The 27,634-nt window shown below is 42.0% G+C and overlaps 1 protein-coding gene across 1 annotated transcript; it reads right to left on the bottom strand.

Moving 5' to 3' along the window:
- Positions 1-17,510: 17,510 nt before the first annotated feature.
- LOC128700938 (zinc finger protein 845-like) lies at positions 17,511-27,260 on the bottom strand. Its single transcript, XM_070080080.1, has 2 exons — positions 26,978-27,260; positions 17,511-26,934 (listed from the first exon to the last, which is right to left on the bottom strand). The coding sequence occupies exon 2, from the start codon at positions 23,667-23,669 to the stop codon at positions 21,462-21,464; it is 2,208 nt and encodes a 735-aa protein (XP_069936181.1). The 5' UTR covers positions 23,670-26,934; positions 26,978-27,260; the 3' UTR covers positions 17,511-21,461.
- Positions 27,261-27,634: the final 374 nt, after the last annotated feature.

Below are 27,634 nucleotides of genomic sequence, written 5' to 3'. Positions count from 1 at the left end.
GGATCAATAATTTCCTGACAAAGAGAACACAAAGAGTAGTAGTCAACAGAGTAAAATCTGAGGCAGCTATTGTGAAAAGCTCTGTTCTGCAAGGCACAGTACTCACTCCCATCTTGTTCCTCATCCTCATATCTGATATAGACAGGGATGTAGGCCATAGTGCCATGTCATACTGTGCAGATGACACCCGAATCTGCATGACAGTGTCCTCCGTTGAAGACACTGCAAGGCTCCAGGTGGACATCAGCCAAATCTTTCAGTGGGCTGCAGAAAACAATATGAAGTTCAATGTTGAGAAATTTCAATTATTCCAATATGGTAAACGTGAGGAAATTAAAATTTCATCAGAGTATAAAACAAATTCCAACAACACAATAGAGTGAAAAACTAACGTCAAAAACCTGGGAGTGATCATGTCGGAAGATCTCACCTTCAAGGACCATAACATTGTATCAATCGCATGAGCAAGAAAAATGACAGGATGGATAATGAGAACCTTCAAAACTAGGGATGCCAAGCCCATGATGACACTCTTCAGGTCGCTTGTTCTATCTAGGCTGGAATATTGCTGCACACTAACAGCACCTTTCAAGGCAGGTGAAATTGCTGACCTAGAAAATGTACAGAAAATGTTCACGGCACGCATAACGGAGATAAAACACCTCAATTACTTGGAACGCTTGAAGTTCCTGAACCTGCACTCCCTGGAATGCAAGCTGGAGTGATACACGATTATATACACCTAGAAAATTCTTGAGGAACTAGTACCAAACTTGCACACGAAAATCACTCCCTACAAAAGCAAAAGACTCGGTAGATGATGCAACATCCCCCAATGAAAAGCAGGGGTGCCATTTACACGTTAAGAGACAACACAATAAGTGTCAGGGGCCCAAGACTGTTCAACTGCCTCCCAGCATACATAAGGGGGATTACCAATAGACTCCAGGCTGTCTTCAAGCAGGCATTGGACAATCACTTAAAGTCGGTACCTGACCACTCGGGCTGTGGTTCGTATGTTGGATTGCGTGCCGCCAGCAGTAACAGTGTAGTGATACTGCTCCTGTGGGGAGCAGCAACAGGATAATACTGCACCACCTCTTGGGGCCCTTAACAACAACAACAGTTTGGTGTGTGTCATGGGCGCCAACACATGGTGTGTGATTCTCTTCTTTTACATCAATATATTAGTGATGCAGATTACATGGTGAGTTTAAATATGTGGCCTGTAGTTATAACTTTTCTCTTGACATATGCAAGACATCACCATCCCTGTAGAAGCAGTTATTAGATGTACTAGTCATTATATTTTGTTGTTGCAGAAGTACTATGAAGATTCTATGTTCAATAAAGCCTAGAGATAAGGCCTGTGTTTCTATCACAACAATTTATTGAACATAGAATCCTGGGCTACCTGGTGGTGATCCTGCGCTAGACTACATCACAACATGGAGCGTTTACTGAAACCTGAGAGGCTAGACTGTGACCCCAACTTATCAACGGCTGCTCAGGAATGGAAGCACTGGTTTAAGACTTTCGAAAACTTCTTGGGAGCCCTTCCTAACCCTTTGAGGGTCGACAGGCCCTCTCCAAAACTCGTTCTCAGGGTCGGCCAAATTTAAAAAAAAAAAAATTATTTTCTCTAATGAAAAGATAGAGAATCTTTTCCCGATCATAAAGACACCAAAAGTTTGAAATTTGATAGAAAACTTACGGAATTATGCTCTCGCAAAGTTAGCGGTCTCGGCGATGTTTACGCATCGGCGATTTTGCCCACTTTGAGCCCCATTTTCGGCCAATTTCACTGTACTAGTCGACAAAAAACATGAATATTTCGCTAGAACTCCATTTTTTCTATCGAATGGGTGCAAGAAACCACCCATTTATGAAATTCAACTATCCAGTACAGTGGTCAGAATTTAGCAATTTTACCAATTTCACACAAATTTCAAAAGATGCCAATTTCCGAATAGGGTCCAGAATAAACAAGAAAGACATTCCTGGCACTAAAATGACATTTCCTCTAGTCATTAGTCACGTCTCAAGGCCCCTCTTATATTCTTTTGCTTTCCATTTTGAATTTTTATTTTCACAAAAAATATAAGATTTACTGTTACGCAGACTACTGCATTAGTGTAAAAAATGGTATAAATATTATTGGTGCACTTGTGAAAGAATATTAGACTCACCAGTTGACGTGTATTGCACGCTTGGCACGATTTGTTTACTTTTGAAGTTTGGTAAAAATCGAACATTTCTGCTACTTTGAGCTCAATTTCAAGGCACCTTTCATTGTAAAACCAGTCAAAATCATCTCAATTTCTGTAATATGTCTTCCATTCTATAAAATGAGACCAAGAAAACTAGAATACAACAATAAATACCATACGAAAATACACTGCAAAGTCGCTGATTTATTAAAAAAAAATGGTCAAAGTTTTTTTTTTCTCATTATGCACTGTGTGCTGCAGGATTTTTTTTAGACTGTGCACACTGACCACATAGACCCATTCTTTCATATGAAGGCCTACCAGCTTTCTCCCACTAGATCTGAGGCCGCTAGAATTTATGAGTACTAGTACGTCAAAAACCCCTATGCGTAAGACGTACTAGTACGACCAAAACCCTCAAAGGGCTAAAGAAGATCTAGATAAACTAAGTCTGCTCATCAATTTTGTGTCACCTAAGATGTATGAGGCTATTTCTGAGTGTAATACCTACGAAGATGCTATCAAAACCCTCAAGTCTCAGTATATTAAACCTACAAATGAAATCTTTGCACGCTATCGCCTTGCAACTCGCCGCCAGCAGACTGATGAATCCTTAGAGGAATACCTTCAAGCACTGAAAATTTTAGGTAAGGGCTGTCACTTCCAAGCAGTGACAGCTGCTCGGTATTGTGAAGAGTCCATCAGGGATGCGTTTATCAGTGGCCTGCAATCACCAATAATAAGGCAGCGTTTATTGGAGAATAAAACTCTCGACTTAGCCACTGCCTTCGACCAGGCAAGAGCTCTAGATTCAGCCCAGAAGAATTCTGAAGTATACAGTACCACTCAGCCTTCTCGAGTGGTAAGTGCTGCAATTCCTGACCAAGACTCTTGCAATGAAGTTACTGGGGAACCTGCCTCAGTGACAGCAGCAGCAGGTACGGTGTGTTTCTTTTGTGGTTTTTCAAGACATCCACGTCCAAAGTGTCCTGCTCGTGAAGCAATGTGCCGTAAATGCCACAAGAAAGGTCACTTTGCTAAAGTATGTTGTGCTAATGCATCAACAAGAGCTAGTGCCTCCACACATTCCAGTGATCATGCGACACTAGCAACAGTGACTTCTGCAGCTACTCCAAATTCACTGTCAAAGGCAGTTGTGAAAGTATTCATCAAAGGAACAGAAGTAGATGGTCTTATTGATAGTGGCAGCTCAGAGAGTTTCATCAACCTTGACTTAGTTAAACGCCACTCCTTGACTGTACATCACTTATCAGGTACCGTTTCAATGGCATCAACATCTCTCTCTATTCAGACCTTAGGGTTTTGTAAGGTAAATCTCAGAGTTAATGGAAAGGATTATCAAGATGTACATTTAGCTATTCTGCCACAACTGTGCTCTGATGTTATCCTTGGTCAGGACTTTCAGAAGCTGCATGGTAGTGTCACCTTAACATATGGAGGTGAACTGCCTCCTCTTGTTGTCTGTGGACTTAGTACTTTAAGGGTAGACCCACCAAAGCTCTTTGCAAATCTTACCACGGATTGCCATCCTATATCAGCTAAGTCACGCCGCTATTCTTATGAGGATCGGATGTTCATTGAGAAGGAAACTCAGAGGCTGCTGAAGGAGGGTATTATAGAACCGAGTAATTCCCCTTGGCGTGCACAGGTTATTGTTGTTAAAGATGATTATAGGAAATGGAGACTGGCTATCGATTACTCTGAGACAATCAACAAATTTACGCTTCTTGATGGATACCCTCTACCTCGAATTGATGATACAGTGAACAAAATTACTCAGTACTATGTGTTTAGCACAATTGATCTACAGAGTGCCTATCATCAAGTCCCTATAAGGAATGAAGATAAACCATACACAGCGTTTCAGGCTAGTGATGGTCTGTATCAGTTTACCAGAGTCCCTTTTGGAGTCACCAATGGGGTAGCCTGCTTCCAACGAATTATGGATTCACTCATTCAGGAAGAGCAACTCGTGGGAACTTATGCGTATTTAGATAATGTTACCATTTGTGGCAAGACCCAGGAGGAACATGATGCAAATCTTGATAAGTTTTTGGAAGCCGCCAAGAAGAAAAATATCAGTTACAATGAGGGAAAAGTGCACTTTTTCAACTAAAAGGCTTAGCATCCTTGGTTATGTAGTGGAAGGAGGTTCAATATTCCCAGACCCTGAACGACTACGACCTCTACGGGAACTTCCAATGTCTCAACAAAAAGTCTCTCCGAAGAACTCTTGGTCTCTTTGCTTATTACTCACAATGGATCTACAACTATTCAAGTAAAGTCCGCCCATTGAGTGCTACCACATTTCCTGTGACAAAGGAAGCAGAAGCCGCTTTCCATACTCTTAAACAGGACATTGAAAACTCAGTAGTTCAAGCCATTGATGAGTCCCTACCATTCGAAGTGGAAACGGATGCATCTGACATTGCCATTGCTGCAGTCTTATCTCAGGCAGGACGACCAGTGGCCTTCTTTTCGAGAACTTTTCAATGATCCCAGAAGTGTTATGCTGCTGTAGAAAAGGAAGCTCAGGCCATAATAGAAGCAGTTCGCCACTGGAGGCATTATTTAACTGGTAGACATTTCACCATAAGGACTGACCAACGGTCCGTGATGTATATGTTCGACAAGAAGCACAAAAGTAGGATAAAGAATGACAAGATATTACGCTGGAGGATGGAACTATCGTGTTATGACTTTGATATTCTGTACCGACCGGGTCAAGAGAACATCTCACCTGATGCATTCTCTAGGTCCCACTGTGGAGCAGCATGTCATGATTTGCAATCACTCTCAGCGCTCCACAAGGCTTTGTGTCACCCAGGAGTTACACGCCTGTACCATTTTGTCAAATCAAAGAACATGCCCTACTCAGTGGAAGATGTGCGACAAGTGATCAGAGCATGCAGAGTATGTGCAGAGTGCAAGCCAAACTTTCATCAGCCAGAGAAGACTCATCTCATAAAATCCACCCAGCCTTTCTAGAGACTGAATATAGATTTCAAAGGACCTCTACCAAGCACAAATCAGAATAGATATTTCCTTACCATAGTAGATGAATATTCAAGGTTTCCCTTTGTGTTCCCCTGTGCAAATATGACTGCTTCAACTGTTATTAGTTGTCTTTCACAGTTGTTCTCTATTTTTGGTATGCCAGCTTATATCCATTCAGACAGGGGATCTTCGTTCATGAGTAACGAACTTCAGGAGTTTTTGGCTAGCAAAGGTATTGCCTGCAGCAGAACAACAAGCTACAACCCTCAAGGCAATGGTCAAGTGGAGCGGTTCAATGGTACTATATGGAAGGCAGTTACAATGACATTGAAGTCGCGCAATCTACCTGTTGAGCACTGGCAAACTGTCCTACCTGATGCTCTTCACTCTATTAGATCATTGCTGTGCACAGCTACTAATGCAACCCCTAATGAAAGACTCCTCAACTATTCACGTCGTTCCTCTACGGGAGCCTCCGTGCCCACTTGGTTATGTCATCCTGGACCCGTTCTCCTGAAGAGTCACCGTAGGATGAACAAGACGGATCCTTTAGTGGAAGAGGTAGAGCTCCTGCAAGCTAATCCACATTACGCCCATATTCGCTACCAAAATGGTGAAGAGACTACAGTATCTATAAGACATTTAGCCCCAGTTGAAATCCCCATTAGTGTGGAATCTCAAGATACACCAATAGATGTGAAAGATGCTTCGTTTTCTCCTGGAAATCCCCTTGAGACTACCCCTACAGAAATAGAGGATTCTGCTCCATCAGTTAGTCAAACCCAGCTGGAAAATATTGAACCTGGTGAAGAGGCTCAAGGGCTACGAAGGTCGGGACGTGTACGTCGCCCACCTAACAGTTTGGGAGATTACTGTCTCTGATATTTTAGAAGGGGGAGATTGTAGTGATACTGCTCCTGTGGGGAGCAGCAACAGGATTATACTGCACCACCTCTCGGGGCCCTTAACAACAACAACAGTTTGGTGTGTGTCATGGGTGCCAACACATGGTGTGTGATTCTCTTCTTTTACATCAATATATTAGTGATGCAGATTACATGGTGAGTTTAAATATGTGGCCTGTAGGTATAACTTTCTCTTGACATATGCAAGACATCACCATCCCTGTAGAAGCAGTTATTAGATGTACTAGTCATTATATTTTGTTGTTGCAGAAGTACTATGAAGATTCTATGTTCAATAAAGCCTAGAGATAAGGCCTGTGTTCCTATCACAACAAACAGCCTGGCTGATCAGGCCCTGATCCACCATGAGACCTGGTCACAGACCGGGCTGCAGGGGCATTGACCTCCAGAACTCTCTCCAGGTAAACTCCAGGCCTTGTCGATATCGGACCTTGTGAGGGCGAACTTGAAGAAGTGAGAACAGACTGAGGTGTTGAGGTAGGGACTTCTGAGTCCAGGACGGCAAAAGAATTAGAGACAGGAGTGACTATGGAAGGGGTAACCACAGAGGAGGCTGCAGAAGATGGGACCCTAGAGGTGGGTGGACGTTTAGAAACACGAGAATAAGAAATACAGGGTAGTCTTCCTTGGAGGCGTAGTTGAAAAACTGCCAGAGCATAGGGGAAACCTTCTACCTCTTTGAGGCAACAGATTTCTCGCTCATTTAAGTAAACTTGGCAATGGTGAGAGTAAGAAGGTTGGGCTTCATGACAATTAAGGCAAGAGAGAGGTCGACCACAAGACGTATTGGAATGGTCAATGGCACCGCTGGCCCCGTGGTCTGGTGGCTAAAGCTCCCGCTTCATACACGGAGGGCCCGGGTTCGATTCCCGGCGGGTGGAAACATTTCGACACGTTTCCTTACACCTGTTGTCCTGTTCACTTAGCAGCAAATAGGTACCTGGGTGTTAGTCGACTGGTGTGGGTCGCATCCTGGGGGACAAGATTAAGGACCCCAATGGAAATAAGTTAGACAGTCCTCGATGACGCACTGACTTTCTTGGGTTATCCTGGGTGGCTAACCCTCCGGGGTTAAAAATCCGAACGAAATCTTATCTTATCTTATCTTACCACAGACTGGGCATTCGGCTATAGACCTGCAACATTTCGCTGGATGACCAAAACGCCAGCAATTTCTACACTGTTGCAGTGTAGAGATCACCTTTCGAACTTGTAAATGATGTCCTGCTATATAAACAGAGGATGGGAGTTCACGACAGTCAAAAGTTAATCAAGCTACATTGCAAGGGTATCGTCTTCACCCACGGGCAGGAAGGACATAAGTGTCTACTTTAAGGAGTGGGAGTTCCTGGAGTTCCTGCTGTTCTAGAATGTTATCACCACATGTCTGGAAATTCTGTTGGACAATGGTATTTGGCAGAATGACAGTACCACTACAAGAATTGAGGGAATGATGTTTTTTGATAGTGACAGGAATAGTATCGATATTTGAAAGAAGAGAAAGGTCATGAGCTTGGTAAGCATTCTGGACAGTGATGATGCATGTACCGCTCTTGAGAGTGAGAAAGGATATATCTCTACCAACATGGCGTAGGAGCACCTTGCCAATACTATGGTCGGAAAGATAGGTAATAGAGGAAGTTGGTCGTAAAGTAAAGAATTTAGTCCATTGTGCATTCCAGAACTGAGTAGAATGAGTAGAATGAGAAGGAAGCGAAAAAGTATCATCAGGTAATTGTTGTGGGCATTTAGGAGTGGGACTATAGCTGGTCTTTCGTGGGATGTGCAGGCAATTTGAAAATTGCCGCACCATAGAGGGAGAGGCTGGAAGCATATTCAAAGAAGAGCGGAGGTCAGACATATCGAAGGAGTCAGTCGAAACCTTGGTACCTGAGGCGGGTGATCAAACAGCACCAGCAAGAGGTACAGGGGCATTGGAAGTGTCCGAAGAGTGGTCAAAAAACGAGGCATAGTCAGAACTTGGTATGGTATCTAGAATGGGCCCTGAGGTAGCAGGATCATGGACTGGGTCTTCCATGGTTTGGTTTCTTCTTTCTTTTTGTTTTTAAGAAAAAAAAGATAGACGGAAAGAAAATAAAAATAAAAGAATAAAAAAAGGGGGGAACAGGGAGGAATAGCTCCTAGGATGAATGACAGGCCGGAAATCTCCCTCCACATCCAAGAGGACCTCAGCACCGCAAGTGGCACAGATGCATCATGGAGCCCATGCCATACCCTACCCTTCATGCCAGTAAACCAGCAATCCAGGATAGCAACCTCACATCTGCCGAGCTACCTCGGGTAGGGTAGCTGGATATCTGCCACAAAATAGAGTGAAAAACCAACGTCAAAGATATGGGAGTGATCATATCAGAGGATCTCACCTTCAAGGACCATAACATTGTATCAATCGCATCTGCTGGAAAAATGACAGGATGGATAATGAGAACGCAGGTGGGAGAGATACATGATTATATACACCTGGAAAATCCTAGAGGGACTAGTACCGAACTTGCACACGAAAATCACTCACAACAAAAGCAACAGACTCGGCAGACGATGCAACATCCACCCAATGAAAAGCAGGGGTGTCACTAGCACGTTAAGAGACAATGCAATAAGTGTCAGGAGTACGAGACTGTTCAACTGCCTCCCAGCATACATAAGGGGGATTACCAATAGACCCCTGGCTGTCTTCAAGTAGGCACTGGACAAACACCTAAAGTGGGTACCTGACCAGCCGGGCTGTGGCTCGTACATTGGATTGCATGCAGCCAGCAGTAACAGCCTGGTTGATCAGGCTATGATCCACCAGGAGGCCTGGTCACAGACCGGGCCACGGGGGCGTTGACCCCCAGAACTCTCTCCAGGTAAACTCCAGGTAATAGCATACCTTCTTTGGCCACCACCACTGGAATCCAAAAAGCGGCCTCCAGAGATACACCCGTCGCCCAAAAGACACCCAAAGCCAGCCCTCGGGAGAACTGAGAGGGATCAAGACATCCCCAGGCAATCCAGATTCCACGGCAAACTACACCACAGCCAAGAACCTCAATGGAATGGAACAAACCCCAGTACCCTTTCCCCTACCTAGAAACTGGTGTGCCTGTGGTAAGAATCCCAAAGGCCAAAACAAGGAAAGGAATAAGGGAGGGGTGGGGAGGAGCAGGAGGAGGAAAGGGAAAAGGGAGGACGGGATAGGGAAGGGGGATTGGGGGGTAATTAGATTCGGTCTGAGGAAGGAAACCAACAGGTCTAATTCCTCAGACCAAGAGCCTCTTCATCGTGCCAAGGAGCCATCCCTGGAAGAGGAGTGGTAGAGAAGAAATCAAGAACACAATATTTGAGATACAGAATGCATGGGAAGAGGAGAGATATAGTGAGCAAACTGTATACCATCTGTGCAAATAAATATCGGCTGTAGTATAATGCAACAGAGAATGAGCAAAAACCTGTTGATATGGTATACCAGCTCACACAAGAAGTGCACTCTCATTAATTTATTCAACAGGAAAGGGATCCGAATAACAGCTGAAGGAATTTTGGGCTCTTGTAACGTGACAAATACTGGGAAAAACTGGGAGAGCAACACCTGGAGCTCTCCCTGATTATGCCTGAGGCCAAGAATATTATACTGTAAATAAGCCATCATTCACAAAGACAGGTGTGTCAATAATAAGAAGCAATAGAATCTATGGGCTATTAGGGTCAGTGAACTCAATGTGTGGAGGCAACGGAAAGTGTGTAAGCATGGAGGAATCAGAATGCTGTGAAGGAAAGGACTGCTGTAAGGGTCATGAAAAATAACTAGGGGTAAACGGAGGTGTGCCGGATCGGAGATGTGGCCAGACCTGGTTGATCAGGCTCTGATCCACCAGGAGGCCTGGTCACAGACCGGGCCGTGGGGGCGTTGACCCCCGGAACTCTCTCCAGGTAAACTCCAGGTAAGATCTACCTGGAATTCATTACGTTTGTAACTAGTTCAGCTATCATAACTTTGGGATCCAGTCCCTGGACCCATTATGTACCTTTGTAATCTTTTGACTCCCGCCCACAGGATGGGTATGGGGTGCATAATAAAGATATTAAACTTAAACTGAAACCACTGTAATCATGGAAAAGCTCATTTTGTTAGTTTTAAGAGCATATGAATTCCAAATCAACATAAATCAAATCAAATGATTTTATTGAAAAAATATGCTCCTAATGGTTAGCCTTCATGCTGAATCAAAGGAGGCCCACTTTGATTTCCGCTTGTGCTGTGCATCGTACCATTACGTTGCAATGACCAGCAGTAATCTGCCATCATGCTGACATTCCATTTGCCCTGGTATCAAGTTTTCATGGTACAAATATCCTGATGGAACTGCTCTCATTGTTCCTCACTGTAGTCCCCACAATTGTTAAGAACATAAGAACGAAGGAACACTGCAGCAGGCCTACTGGCCCATGCGAGGCAGGTCCAAGTCTCCTACCGGCTTAAGCCAATGCACCCAACCCAGTCAGTTCAGGTCACATTGACTTAAGGGAGGAACACGGCAACCGACCTGGTAGCACAAGCTATCAGGTCAACTCACACCCACCCACATCCACTCATGTATTTATCCAACCTATTTTTAAAGCTACACAACGTTCTGGCCTCTATCAATGTACTTGGGAGTTTGTTCCACTCATCCACAACTCTATTACCAAATCAGTACTTTCCTATATCCTTCCTGAATCTGAATTTTTCCAGCTTAAAACCATTGCTGCGAGTCCTGTCTAGGCTAGATATTTTCAGCACACTATTTACATCCCCTTTATTTATTCCTGTCTTCCATTTATACACCTCAATCATATCCCCCCTAATTCTACGTCTTTCTAGAGAGTGCAGATTCAGGGCCCTTAGTCTATCCTCATAGGGAAGGTTTCTGATACATGGGATCAACTTTGTCATTCTCCTTTGTACATTTTCCAGAGCATTTACATCCATTCTGTAATACGGTGACCAAAACTGTGCAGCATAATCTAAATGAGGCCTAACCAAGGATGTATAGAGTTGAAGAACAACCTGAGGACTCCTATTATTTATGCTTCTTGATACGAAGCCAAGGATTCTATTAGCTTTATTGCGAACACTTATGCACTGTTGTCTTGGTTTCAGATTACTGCTAACCAGAACTCCTAAATCCGTAATATTAAGATCTACATTATTTAGTTTATATGTGGCATGGTTATTGTCCTGTCCAACATTTAGAACTTTGCATTTGTCTATATTAAACTGCATCTGCCACTTCTCCGACCACTGCATCAGTCTTTTCAAATCTTCCTGGAGTGCTCTAATGTCCTCGTCAGAATGAATTCGACGGCCTATTTTGGTGTCATCAGCAAACTTGCTGATGTCGCTCTTTATGCCCTCATCTATGTCGTTTATGTAGATTGTGAACAGCAGGGGGCCCAACACTGACCCCTGTGGAATACCGCTCGTGACGCTTCCCCACTCTGATTTCTCCCCATTTATGCAAACTCTCTGCTACCTATTTGTCAACCATGCCTCTATCCAGGAAAAAATTTCTCCTCCTATTCCATGTGCCTTAATTTTCCTCAATAGTCTCTGATGTGGGACCCTGTCAAAAGCCTTAATGAAGTCCATATACACAATATCATATTCATTACCATGATCTACCTCCTCAAATACCTTAGTGAAAAAAGTTAATAAATTCGTAAGGCAGGAACGCCCCTTTGTAAAACCATGCTGAGATTCGTTGATTAATTTATGCTTTTCAAGGTGGCTACGAACTGCCTCGGCAATTATTGACTCCATAAATTTTCCCACTATGGAGGTTAGGCTTATTGGTCTATAGTTCGAAGCTAAGGACCTGTCACCTGCTTTGAAAATAGGTATCACATTTGCTATTTTCCACTTATCTGGCACCATGCCAGTTTGAAGTGATATGTTGAAAAGATTAGCCAAAGGTTTGCTAAGCTCCTCTTTACATTCCTTTAGAACCTTGCATACAGTTCATCAGGGCCTGGGGATTTGTTAGGTTTTAATTTATCTATTTGCCTAAGGACAATGTCACTTGTGACCCTAATCGTGCACAGTTTATTATCGTCCTGTTCTACATAATTTATCAGTTCTGGAATATCGCTGGTATCCTCCTGTGTAAAAACTGAAAGGAAGTATGTGTTAAAAATTCTACACATTTCCTTATCACTGTCAGTGAACTGACCCGAGGAACTTATGAGTGGGCCTATCTTGTCCCTGATCTTACTTCTGTATACCTGAAAGAATCCTTTTGGGTTAGTCTTCGATTCTCTTGCAACTTTAACCTCATAATCTCTTTTTGCTTTTCTAATTCCCTTTTTTATTTCTCTCTTTAACTGAATATATTGATTTCTTAATTGCCCCTCTCCTCTTTTGATTTGCCTATATATGCCTCTCTTTTGACCAATCAGATATTTTAATCTATTGTTCATCCATTTAGGATCATTTTTGTTTGATCTGATTTCCCTATTTGGAACATGATTTGACTGAGCAGCTAGAACTATGCCCTGGAAAGCATCATATTGGCAACCATCACCACCTACCTGACCCTTAGTCAGGTCATTCCAGTTCAGCCCACCTAAGTAATTTTTCAGTCCTATGAAATCGGCCAAGCGAAAGTCAGGGATGGAGACTTGATTGCCATTATTAGGGGAATTCCATGATATATTAAAACTGAGTGATTTGTGATCACTTTCCCCAAGCTCATCATTAACCTAAAGATTATTAATTAGTGTTTCCCTACTGGCAAGAACCAAGTCAAGGAGGTTATTTCCCCTAGTTGGCTCTGTCACAAACTGTTTTAAAAAACAATAGTCAATATGCAAGTGCAAAAAAAGTGCATCTTCACACTCATTCTATACCCAAGTTATTGGAAATTTGAAATCAGGTCTTGAATAATTTTTTCATGTTCAGGGAAGTGCCTGTTTCCCAGGAAGTTGTGGGCAATCTGCTTGAATGAAAACCATACATTCACCTCTACACCTGCTAATACTTCATCAAAATACTTGTCCTTCATTAATTCCTGAATCTGAGGGCTAACAAAGATTCCTGGCATTAGCTTGCCTTCATATCTATGAGGAAAATTTGACTCCAGGTAAAGTGGAACCCCGAGTTTCATACGCCCTATCACATGCTTCGAGTTTGGAACAGTTTTTTTCGGCTCAATTTTGTCCCGAGAATCGCACTGCGCCGCGTGTTTTGGAGTGAATATAGACATTTTCATTAATCCATCTATGATATTTTCATCAAAATTATATAGGAAACACGTTGCATAGTATATATAAAAACATGCAATGTTTATATGCGATGTATGTTTAATAATAATCACTTCTGGGCATATTAAATGTCTTATTTTAGGTTAATATAGACATTTTCATTAATCCATCTATGATATTGTCTTCAAAATTATATAAGAAACACATTACATAGCATACAGCATATAAAAATGGTATATAAAACATGCAATGTGTATATGTTGTTGAACGGTGAGTACCGGCGAATCAAGGAGGGTGGAGAGAGGAGAGTGGAAGGTAAGTAAGTAAGTAAGTTTATTCAGGTATACACAAATACAGTTACATAGAATTATCATACATAGTAGCATATGTGTAGAGAACCTAGGATAACCCAAAAAAGTCAGACAGAGTGACTTATTTCCATTATGTTTCCTCTGATGTAGCGTTAGAGAAAACTGAATCTGGCATCTTGTCTAGTAACTGTCCTTCATATGCGTTTGTTTGCAATTCGTGGAATGAATTATTCATTACTTCTTCCTTTGTTTATGATGGCATCTAAAGGTAGTTGTTAGAAACTATTAAATTCAGTGAACATGGTATGTCGATGTAATAATATGGCAGTGTAGTGTAATAATGTGGCTGTGTAGAGTAATAATGTGGCTCTGTAGCGTAGTCCAGGGGGGCTACATACGTGTACCTACATCAACAGGCTACTTAAGAGTGAATTCCTACAAATAAATGCTACTCACCTCTTGCCCTACATTAATGAGGGGCAAGCCTTTTTCCAGTTTCAGGAAATTAAAATTGAAAAATTATGGAAAAAAAAGCTTTCTTACTGAAAAATAGTACAAAATTCTAGCAACATTTTGTTTCTATCGTATTTTTAAGTACATTTTTCATTAAATGTATTTTCGTTGTTGTTGTTATTGCTGCTCTCAGCAAAAATACATGTTGGCAATTAGTGTTTTTTTTTTCCTCCAAAAATTACGATTTTTATGATTGCTTCAATGTAAATACTTCACATGGCATCTTCTGTTCTGGCTAGGGTGTAGAGCGCCATGTCTGTCTTAGTAGCCGTAGCTGGCAGGCTGTCAACAAGCAAGGAGAGGTGTAACATGCTGAGAGTTGGCGTGCCACTTCCCTAGAGTTTCACACCAAACAAACTCTATAATTAATCAGAAATAAATTGACATTGTAATACCTCTCCTGCGATAAATATTAATAGAATTGTCATGATTTTTGCAGACGTTATTGAGGAATGATGGTTCTACAAACACCCAGAGTAGATTTGTGATACTGTTTACAGCTTTGTTTTTAATGATTTTTTGCACACAAAAAATTAAAAGATGAGAAATTTCAATTACTCAGATATGGTAAACACGAGGAAATTAAATCATGTTGGAGGATCTCACCTTCAAGGACCATAACATTGTATCAATCGCATCTGCTAGAAAAATGACAGGATGGATAATTAGAACCTTCAAAACTAGGGATGCCAAGCCCATGATGACACTCTTCAGGTCACTTGTTCTATCTGGGCTGGAATATTGCTGCACACTAACAGCACCTTTCAAGGCAGGTGAAATTGCTGACCTAGAAAATGTACAGAGAACCTTCACGGCGCGCATAACGGAGATAAAACACCTCAATTACTGGGAGCGCTTGAGGTTCCTAAACCTGTATTCCCTGGAATGCAGGCGGGAGAGATATTTATTTATTTATTTATTTATTTCCATGATTATATACACCTGGAAAATCCTAGAGGGACTAGTACCGAACTTGCACACGAAAATCACTCACTACGAAAGCAAAAGACTTGACAGACGATGCAACATCCCCCCAATGAAAAGCAGGGGTGTCACTAGCACGTTAAGAGACCATACAATTAGTGTCAGGGGCCCAAGACTGTTCAACTGCCTCCCAGCATACATAAGGGGGATTACCAACAGACCCCTGGCAGTCTTCAAGCTGGCACTGGACAAGCACCTAAAGTTGGTTCCTGATCAGCCGGGCTGTGGCTCGTACGTTTGTTTGCGTGCAGCCAGCAGTAACAGCCTGGTTGATCAGGCTCTGATCCACCAGGAGGCCTGGTCACAGACCGGGCTGCGGGGGCATTGACCCCCAGAACTCTCTCCAGGTAAACTCCAGGTAAAAAAACAAAAACAGTAAAAACAAAATTACTAACTTCAAAATTTTTTTATGGAATCTACTGACATTATCACTAAACTGTCCTGGGTCATTATTAATCTAGCCTTTATCTTTCATCTGATGTCAACTAGAGCAGTGTGCATCTTCCCAATTTAGTAGAAAGAAGAAAGTCCCAGAACCCATAAAATTGTGCAAAATTTATATTTTTGTCTATGTAACTTGAAGGCTAAAAGTCAAAACAAACACAGCCTATACGTTTTTTTAAGTTGCTTAATCCACTGTCACAATCCCATTGAAATCTGACAAAAACAAAAAAAAGTTGGTGATTATGCTTGCCCCTCCCTTAAGACTACAAATATTTTAAGGTAAGTACTGAATGTACTGTAGCAGTAAAAGACAAAGAAGGGAAATAACACTACAGAGGACTTTGATACAAGTCCCTATAGATGGGGATTCCCAACTCCCTGGAACAGATTAACTGTATTTACGTTAATTCTTGTGGGAAATATTACTTCGACTTTAGGATGTTTCGACATTAGTCCATTAGTCCTACCTGCTGGGAAAGATTGAGTATAAAACTTGGGGTTCCACTGAACTTGAAAGCAATCTCATTCTTATTCAGGGCCTTCATAGAATTTTTCATAAGCCCTAATTTGATGTGGAGTGGTGGCAGTAGAATTTTCTTGGGGTAAACTAGTGGCACAGTGTTCACATTGTGATTTCTGGGTAAGAAGCTGGTTCGTGGTGGCCAGTCTTTTTGTTCATAATGCTGGGTGTCTAAACTATCCCAAAGACACAGAAAACGGGGATACTTGGTGTATTCACCTTGAAGATCTTTTAATGTTCTGTATAAACCATACCACGGGCAGGGATAGAACCCACGATCAGAGAGTCTCAAAACTCCAGACCATTGGGTTAGCCACTGGGCCAGCTAGCCACAATAAGATTCATCCAACTAGGTATGTTTCTACACCATAGGAAGGTTAGCATAGGTACCACTGTAACCACAAATGCAAGTTTTTACAGACGAATCTCCAGCTAGCGTGGCCGTGACAAACTCTAGCTCAAGTCCCCTCAAAGCCGTCAACATGACTTACAAAATCATAATGACATGAATGCAAACAAACCAATCATGTCATTACGATTTCATGAGTCATGTTGACGACTTTGAGGGGACTTGAGCTAGAGTTCGTCATGGCCACGCTAGCTGGAGATTTGTCTGTAAAAACTTGCATTTGTGATCACAGTGGTGCCTATGCTAACCTTTCTATGGTGTCGAAATATACGTAGTTGGATGAATCTTATTGTGGCTAGCTGGCCCAGTGGCTAACACAACGGTCTGGAGTTTTGAGACTTGATGTTCTGTATATTTAGCAGGCACAATCACAAGTGTGTATATTATGTATATTAAGATCATGCTCTTGAAGAAAGGTGGGATGTGTTATCTGGTGCTGGAGTTAGTGATAATCTGCACTGCCACTTTTTGTTGGATTGGCAGATCCCCTAAGTACAAACACCATCTTACCTTATATCACCATAGTGATATAAGGTAAGTAGGGCCCTTTGGGGTACATAGTATCTTATCTTGGAAAGGATACCTACTGTCTTGGAAACTTTCTTAGTTATATCCTGGTCGACGGTCTGAAATTTAAGATTACTGTTAAGGTGGAGGCCTAGAAATTTGCCCTTGGTGTCTTGCAATGGGTGAACCATTAATATGTTTAACTGGATATTTGATGCTCTGTTTCCAAAAACTGTGAAGTAGGTTTTGTTTATATTGAGAGTATGGTTGGTGTTAGTCATCCAGTTTGATATTTTAAGTAGCTCGCTGTTTAGTGTTACTAAGTATAGCAGGATTCAGATGGGAAAAGACATAAGTGACGTCATTAGCGAAAAGAACTTGTTTAAGGAGTCATGATGAATTTGGGAAATAACTGATACAATAAAATACAAAACAATTTTTATTTCCTTGCATGTTTTCATTGAGATTCTATAATTACAATAATGAGTTTCAGTGCAAATAGAGCCACTATCATGCCATGGCATTATGGGCAGACTAAATTTAATGGCTTACAGACTACTTAATACAAGAGAAACTGATCATAGTTTCAGTTGTACATCTGTTTTTATTTATAGCGGAGAGTAAGTTTACTCAAATTACAATTTGGCGATATTACATTCGGACAATTTCAAATTATTATTATAATAAAAAAGAAGCACTAAACCACAAGGGCTATACAGCACTGCAGGGCAGGAAGCTAGGGTATCAGGTGGCAAAAGGGACAGGGATGATTAGTTATGGAGAACAGCAGGGTAGTGGATAATGCTGGGGTAGAGGGTAGCAAGAGATTGTGGTAGAAAGGGCTGAGGGGAGTGCAAAAGGTATCATCAGAGGTTGTGGAGTAAATCAGTTGTTGTCAAGAAGTCAATGAGAGAGTCGGGATTAAAGGAGGGTCCTTCAGCAAGAAGGGAAGGTAAAGAGAGAGTAGTAGAGTGGAGACGACATTGGAGGTAAATTCTGCGTGCTCGTTGATAGAGAGGGCAGACACCAAACACCAACAGGGGAAAACTGGGAGAGTAACATCTGAAGCTCCCCCCGATCACCCGAGGCAGCGTATATTCCACTGTAAATAGGCCATGATTGGCAACCATAAAGATACCTGAAATCCGCAGGTAAGGGTTCCTACGGACTAGAGGGGTTAGAAAAGTCCACATGCGGAGGCAGCGAAAAACGTTAAAGCAGTGAAGGAACGGTGCGCTGCGAAGAAAGAAGTTGCGCAGATGGAGAAGAGGAGAGAGAAGGAACAGAGGGTGGATCAGTGTCCACTGATGGTTTGCTCTCTGCAATATATTCAGAGATTGCTTCAAGTGTTTCGGAATTCAGAGACGTCGTATGGGAGACAATATTGGAGATGGTAGGGGGAGGATGAGTAAAGATTGGAACTGTAATGGACTATACCAAGGTAGGGGGGGCAAAAGGGTGGAGGGAACTGGAGAAGAAGCGTGGAAGGGGACAGAAGAGGCAGAAACCTGGGAGGTGGCAGAAGAGGAAGAAACTTGGGAGGGAACAGGGGAGGAAGGTACAGTACAAGGAGGAGGGTGAACCTCTACACTTGTAACAGAGCCAGTGAGAGGGGAAGAACCAGGTACAGAGACAAGGAAGGTAAAATGAGGAGGTGGAAGAAAGGAAGGAGGGGTTAAAGGACCTTTTTCTGACTTCTGAGAAGTAGAGGGACGATTGGGAGAAGGTGTCGTATGAGATCTTGTCGATACCGCTGCTTGTGAGGGAGAACACAAAGAAGCGAGAACAGACGGAGGCGTTGAAGTAGGGACGTCTGAGCCCAGGACAGCAAAAGAATTAGATGCAGGAGTGACTATGGGAGAGGTAACCACAGAGGAGGCTGCAGAATATGGTACCCCAGAAGTGGGGGGATGTTTTGAAACACAGGAATAAGAAACACGAGGTAGTCTCCCTTGGAGGCGAAGATGAGAAACTGCCATGGCATAACGGAGACCTTCTGCCTCTTTGAGGTAACGGATTTCCAGCTCATTTAAGTAGACTTGGCAATGGCGAGAGTACGAAGGGTGAGCCTCATGACAATTAAGGCAAGAGGGAGGTCGATTGCAAGATGTATTAGAATGGTCATCGGCACCACAGACTGGGCATTCGGCTGTAGATCTGCAATATTTCGCTGGATGGCCAAATCGCCAGCAATTTCTACACTGTTGCAGTGTAGGGATCACCTTTCAAACTTGTAACCGATGTCCTGCTACATAAACTGAGGATGGGAGTTCATGGCTGTCAAAAGTTAAACGAGCCACATTGCTAGGGTATCGTCTCCGCCCGTGGCAGGAAGAACATAAGTGTCTACCTTGAGGATTGGGAGATCTTGGAGTTCCAGCTGTTCAAGAATGTCATTGCCACATGTCTGGAAATTTTGTTGAACTATGGTATGGGGCAGAATGACGATACCACTACAAGAATTGAGGGAATGATGTTTTTCAATAGTGACAGAAACAGTATCGATATGGGAAAGATGAGAAAGATCATGAACTTGGGTAAAATTCTGTACAGTGATGATGCGTGTACAGCTCTTAAGAGCACGAGAAGAAATATCTTTACCAACATGGCGTAAGAGTGCATTGCCAATACTATGGTCGGAAAGATAGGCAATAGAGGAAGTCGGTCATAAAGTGAAGAATTTAGTCCATTGTGCATTCTGAAACTGAGCGTGGAAAGGGATTGCAGGACGTGTTGATCTTTTCTGAGAAGAACGAGAAGGTGGAGAAGTATCATCAGCAGGTAATTGTCGTTGGCATTTAGGTGTGGGACCAGAGTTGGTCTGATGTGGAATGGGCCGGCGATTCGAAAATTGCAGCACCGTAGAGGGAGGGGCCGGAAGCATAGTCAAAGGAGAGCGGAGGTCAGATAAATCAAAGGAGTCAGTCGGGACCTCAGTACCTGAAGTGGGTGAGGAAACAGCACAGGCAAGAGGTACAGAGGCATGAGGAGTGTCCGAAGAGTGGTCCAAAGACGAGACAGGGTCAGAATGGGGTGCGGTATCAAGAAGGGGCCTGGGGGTAGCAGGTTCATGGACTAGGGCTTCCATGGTTAGGTTACTTCTTTCTTTTTGTTTTTAAGAAAAAAAAAGAAAAGAAAATAAAAATAAAAAAAAGAATAAAAAAAGGGGGGCCTGGGGAGGGATAGTTCCTGGGAGGAATAAGAGGGCCAGAAATATCCCTCCATGCCCAAGAGGACCTCAGCTCCACAAGTAGTGCAGGTGCAGCATGGAACCCGTGCCATACCCTACCCATCATGCCAGTAAACCAGCAATCCGGGATAGCAACCTCACATCTGCCGAGCTACCTCGGTGGACAAAAGAGAGGGCGGCTGGATATTCGCCACAAAGCATACCTCCTTTGGCCACCACCTCCAGAATCCGAAAGGCAGCCTAAAGATATACACCCATCGCCCGAAAGATACCCAAAGCCACTCCCTGGGAGACTGGAGAGGGATTGGAACATCCCCAGGCGATCCAAATTCCACAGCAAACTACACCACCGCCAAGAACCTCAATGGAATGGGATGGACCCCAGTACCCTTTCTCCTACCCAGGAACTAGTGTGCCTGTGAGAAAAAAAAAAAGGCCAAAAAGAGGAAGGGTAATAGGGAGGGGTGGGGAGGAGGAGGAGGAAAAGAAAAAGTGAGGATGGGATAAGGGAGGGGGCATTGGGGGGTAATTAGGTTCAGTCTGAGGAAGGAGACCAACAGGTCTAATTCCTCAGACCAAGAGCCTCTTCACCACGCCAAGGAGCCCCCCTTGAAGAGGAAAAGTACCACAATTTCTACATTGTTGCTACATAGGGATAAATTTCCATACTTGTTAGTGGCATCTTGATATATAAACAGATGACGTAAGTTCACAGCGGGTCAAAAGTTAACTTGGCTATAATACAAGGATAGTATCTTCGTGTAGGGGCAGGTAGTATGCAAGTGTCAACTTTAAGAATTGTGAGGTAATGGAGTTTGAGTTGCTTCATAATGTCTGTATCACACATTAGGAAACCACACTGAGTTATGGTATGTGGTAGAACAGTTCTACTGAAAGAACTGAAACATATTTATGAATTGTGACAGGAGTATTGTTAGTGGTGGTAAAGGAGATAATGACTTTCTCCAGCCTTGAGCTCTGTGCCACTGTGCACAGTACTCTTGAGAACATTGAACACTTTATCCAACTGTTTTGCTGATGCCATGGCTTAAAATTTCTCCAAAACAATGTTAGTTTGTTATTGTTTCTGTCGTCTGGTATGTAATATGCTCCCACTATCATCTGCTTTCAAGCAGACCCAAAAATACTTCCCTACTTTAATATCAGTGTTGGTAGAGGAAGAAATATTAGTGCATGAAACATGACATCACTTCTGGCAAAGCATTCTCTCTAGTATGACTTCTCATGTGACTTTCTAACTGAAATCTTTTAGTAAAGTCTTTCATACATTCTGAACACTGATACGGCCTCTCCTCAGTATGAGTTCTCATGTGTCTTGTTAAATGTGATTTCTTAGAAAAGCTTTTCAGACATTCTGAACACTGATATGGCTTCTCTCCAGTATGAATTCTTGTGTGTATTTTTAAATGTCTTTTGCTGGAAAAATCTTTCAGACATTCTGAACACTTAAATGGCTTCTCTCCAGTATGAATTCTCATGTGAATTACCAACCCTGCTTTTTGAGAAAAGTCTTTCAGACATTCTGAACATTGATATGGATTCTCTCCAGTATGAATTCTCAAGTGTCCTTCTAAACCACTTTTGCTGGAAAAGTCTTTCTGACATACTGAACACTGATGTGACTTTCCTATAATATGAGTTCTCTTGTGACTTACTAAATGAGATTTTCTAGAAAAATCTTTCAGACATACTGAACACTGATATGGCTTCTCTCCAGTATGAATTCTCATGTGACTTGCTAAACATGATTTTATAGAAAAGTCTTTCAGACATTCTGAACATTGATATGGCTTCTCTCCAGTATGAGTTCTCACGTGATTTACTAAATATGATTTTCTAGAAAAGTCTCTCTGACACTCTGAACACTGATATGGCTTCTCTCCAGTATGAGTTCTTATATGCCTTTCTAAATTTTCTTTGTGATGAAAATTTTTCAGACATACTGAACACTGATATGGCTTCTCTCCAGTATGAGTTCTAATGTGACTTACTAAATACGATTTTCTAGAAAATTCTTTCAGACATTGTGAACACTGATATGGCTTCTCTCCAGTATGAGTTCTCATGTGATTTACTAAATGTGATTTTCTAGAAAAGTCTTTCAGACATTCTGAACACTGATATGGCTTCTCTCCAGTATGAATTCTTACATGCTTTTCTAAATCTACTTTGTGATAAAAGTCTTTCAGACATTCTGAACACTGATAAGGCTTCTCTCCAGTATGAGTTCTCATGTGACTTATTAAATATGGTTTTCTAGAAAAGTCTTTCAGACATTCTGAACACTTAAATGGCTTCTCTCCAGTATGAATTCTCATGTGAATTATCAACCCTGCTTTTTGAGAAAAGTCTTTCAGACATTCTGAACACTTAAATGGATTCTCTCCAGTATGAATTCTCAAGTGTCCTTCTAAACCACTTTTGCTGGAAAAGTCCTTTTGACATACTGAACACTGATATGACTTTCCTATAATATGAGTTCTCTTGTGACTTATTAAATGAGATTTTCTAGAAAAATCTTTCAGACATATTGAACACTGATATGGCTTCTCTCCAGTATGAATTCTTATGTGTCTTTCTAAATTTTCTTTGTGATAAAATTTTTTCAGACATACTGAACACTGATATGGCTTCTCTCCAGTATGAGTTCTAATGTGACTTACTAAATACGATTTTCTAGAAAATTCTTTCAGACATTCTGAACACTGATATGGCTTCTCTCCAGTGTGAGTTCTCATGTGATTTACTAAATGTGATTTTCTAGAAAATTCTTTCAGACATTCTGAACACTGATATGGCTTCTCTCCAGTATGAATTCTTATGTGTCTTTCTAAATCTTCTTTGTGATAAAAGTCTTTCAGACATTCTGAACACTGATATGGCTTCTCTCCAGTGTGAGTTCTCATGTGATTTACTAAATGTGATTTTCTAGAAAAGTCTTTCAGACATTCTGAACACTGATATGGCTTCTCTCCAGTGTGAGTTCTCATGTGATTTACTAAATGTGATTTTCTAGAAAAGTCTCTCAGACATTCTGAACACTGATATGGCTTCTCTCCAGTATGAGTTCTCATGTGACTTATTAAATATGGTTTTCTAGAAAAGTCTTTCAGACATTCTGAACACTGATATGACTTCTCCCCAGGATGAGTTCTCAAGTGCCGTAGATAGTAACAGTTTTTAGAAAACTCTTTTAGACACACTGAACACTGAAAGATTTTTTTGTCTATATTACACTTGGTCTGACATCCACACTGAAGTTGTTGTGAAGATTGTTTTAGTGATGAGTGTGAATGTTGATATAATTGGTCTCCTACATGAACAACTGTACATTGTGTTGCCTCAACACATTGTTTTTCAGGTATTTTAGACATAGTGAACTATAAGTTCTCACACATTTAAATTGTTTAACCAGGGGATATTTGAGAATATTTTATTACAGAGAAAACTAATATTCTTGTATTATTCTATTATTTTAAGAATACCAAGCAGTAATCCTGTAGGGGAAATAGTGTCTCAAGAATAGGAAGGATAACACTAGCAGATATTTATGACACATGAACCATATGATAGTGTTCTTGACAGTGTAAGTGTTGTATTACCTAAGCTATTTTTACAGTGTTATCACTATTAACACTGTTGTTAGTGTGTAACTGAATTACACTGAGAGTGTTGTCACTATACAAACATCATAATTAGTGTTGTCACTGTACAAACATCATAATTAGTGTTGTCACTGTATAAACATAATTAGTGTTGTCACTGTATAAACTTTATAATCAGTGTTGTCACTGTACACACATTATAATTAGTGTTGCCACTGTATAAACATCATAATTAGTGTTGTCACTGTATAAACAGTGCTATCACTGTATAAACATTATAATCACTGTTGTCACTATATAAACATAATCAGTGTTGCCACTGTATAAACATCATAATCAGTGTTGTCACTGTATACACATCATAATCATTGTTGTCTCTGTATAATCATCATAATCACTGTTGTCACTGTATAAACATCATAATCAGAATTGTCACTGTATAAACATCATAAACAGTGTTGTCACTATAAATACATTATAGTATTTGCAGAACTTACAGGAGCTTCTTGACACTGATGTTGGTAGTACAAGTACCACCTTCCTGTACCAGGATGACCTGCAGTATTCACACTACAAGTGTCACCTTCCTGTACCAGGATGACCTGCAGTACTGACACTACAAGTACCACCTTCCTGTACCAGGATGACCTGCAGTACTGACACTACAAGTACCACCTTCCTGTACCAGGATGACCTGCAGTACTGACACTACAAGTACCACCTTCCTGTACCAGGATGACCTGCAGTACTGACACTACAAGTGCCACCTTCTTGTACCAGGATGACCTGAAGTATTGACACTACAAGTGCCACCTTCTTGTACCAGGATGACCTGCAGTATTCACACTACAAGTGTCACCTTCTTGTACCAGGATGACCTGCAGTATTGACACTACAAGTACCACCTTCTTGTACCAGGATGACCTGCAGTATTCACACTACAAGTGTCACCTTCTTGTAACAGGATGACCTGCAGTATTGACACTACAAGTACCACCTTCTTGTACCAGGATGACCTGCAGTATTCACACTACAAGTGTCACCTTGTACCAGGGTGACCTGCAGTATTGACACTACAAGTACCACCTTCTTGTACCAGGATGACCTGCAGTATTCACACTACAAGTGTCACCTTCTTGTACCAGGATGACCTGCAGTATTGACACTACAAGTACCACCTTCTTGTACCAGGATGACCTGCAGTATTCACACTACAAGTGTCACCTTCTTGTACTAGGATGACCTGCAGTATTCACACTACAAGTACCACCTTCTTGTACCAGGATGACCTGCAGTATTCACACTACAAGTGTCACCTTGTACCAGAATGACCTGCAGTATTGACACTACAAGTACCACCTTCTTGTACCAGGATGACCTGCAGTATTGACACTACAAGTACCACCTTCTTGTACCAGGATGACCTGCAGTATTCACACTACAAGTGTCACCTTGTACCAGGATGACCTGCAGTATTGACACTACAAGTACCACCTTCTTGTACCAGGATGACCTGCAGTATTCACACTACAAGTGTCACCTTCTTGTACCAGGATGACCTGCAGTATTGACACTACAAGTACCACCTTCTTGTACCAGGATGACCTGCAGTATTCACACTACAAGTGTCACCTTGTACCAGGATGACCTGCAGTATTGACACTACAAGTACCACCTTCTTGTACCAGGATGACCTGCAGTATTGACACTACAAGTACCACCTTCTTGTACCAGGATGACCTGCAGTATTCACACTACAAGTGTCACCTTGTACCAGGATGACCTGCAGTATTGACACTACAAGTACCACCTTCTTGTACCAGGATGACCTGCAGTATTCACACTACAAGTGTCACCTTCTTGTACCAGGATGACCTGCAGTATTGACACTACAAGTACCACCTTCTTGTACCAGGATGACCTGCAGTATTCACACTACAAGTGTCACCTTCTTGTACCAGGATGACCTGCAGTATTCACACTACAAGTACCACCTTCTTGTACCAGGATGACCTGCAGTATTCACACTACAAGTGTCACCTTGTACCAGAATGACCTGCAGTATTGACACTACAAGTACCACCTTCTTGTACCAGGATGACCTGCAGTATTGACACTACAAGTACCACCTTCTTGTACCAGGATGACCTGCAGTATTCACACTACAAGTGTCACCTTGTACCAGGATGACCTGCAGTATTGACACTACAAGTACCACCTTCTTGTACCAGGATGACCTGCAGTATTCACACTACAAGTGTCACCTTCTTGTACCAGGATGACCTGCAGTATTGACACTACAAGTACCACCTTCTTGTACCAGGATGACCTGCAGTATTCACACTACAAGTGTCACCTTGTACCAGGATGACCTGCAGTATTGACACTACAAGTACCACCTTCTTGTACCAGGATGACCTGCAGTATTGACACTACAAGTACCACCTTCTTGTACCAGGATGACCTGCAGTATTCACACTACAAGTGTCACCTTGTACCAGGATGACCTGCAGTATTGACACTACAAGTACCACCTTCTTGTACCAGGATGACCTGCAGTATTCACACTACAAGTGTCACCTTCTTGTACCAGGATGACCTGCAGTATTGACACTACAAGTACCACCTTCTTGTACCAGGATGACCTGCAGTATTCACACTACAAGTGTCACCTTGTACCAGGATGACCTGCAGTATTGACACTACAAGTACCACCTTCTTGTACCAGGATGACCTGCAGTATTCACACTACAAGTGTCACCTTGTACCAGGATGACCTGCAGTATTGACACTACAAGTACCACCTTCTTGTACCAGGATGACCTGCAGTATTCACACTACAAGTGTCACCTTCTTGTACCAGGATGACCTGCAGTATTCACACTACAAGTGTCACCTTGTACCAGGATGACCTGCAGTATTGACACTACAAGTACCACCTTCTTGTACCAGGATGACCTGCAGTATTCACACTACAAGTGTCACCTTCTTGTACCAGGATGACCTGCAGTACTGACACTACAAATACCACCTTCTTGCTCCAAGATGACCTGCAGTCGTGACACTACAAGTACCACCTTGTACCAGGATGACCTGCAGTACTGACACTACAAGTACCACCTTCTTGTACCAGGATGACCTGCAGTACTGACACTAGATGTGCCACCTTCTTGTACCAGGATGACCTGCAGTACTGACACTACAAGTACCACCTTCTTGTACCAGGATGACCTGCAGTACTGACACTACAAGTACCACCTTCTTGTACCAGGATGACCTGCAGTACTGACACTAGATGTGCCACCTTCTTGTACCAGGATGACCTGCAGTATTGACACAACAAGCGTCAGCCTCTGGTAAGACCTGCAAAATTTAATTGAATATTTATAGTCTTTTATTATAAACATTATTATAATTAATTATAATTATAAGAATTATTATTTTAAACATACCAGCCATCTCCCACTAAGGTAAGGTGACTAAATAAAGAAGAAACACTTTCTCCATCACTGTCTTGCGAGAGGAGGGTATGAGCTTACAGTTCAGATGTACATCCAAACTGTAAATATCCCCACCCTTTCTTCAGAGTACAGGCACTGTACTTCCTACCACCAGCCCATTTTCAGAGTGAAAGCACTTAAATTCCCACCAACACCCCTCCTTCAGAGTGCAGGCACTGTACTTTCCACCACCACTCCTCCTCCTTCAGAGTGCAGGCACTGTACTTTCCACCA

The sequence above is a fragment of the Cherax quadricarinatus genome, unplaced genomic scaffold (genome assembly GCF_038502225.1).
Source record: "Cherax quadricarinatus isolate ZL_2023a unplaced genomic scaffold, ASM3850222v1 Contig138, whole genome shotgun sequence".
NCBI classification, from domain to species: Eukaryota; Metazoa; Arthropoda; class Malacostraca; order Decapoda; family Parastacidae; genus Cherax; species Cherax quadricarinatus.
This window is presented reverse-complemented; position numbering and strand designations above follow the sequence as displayed.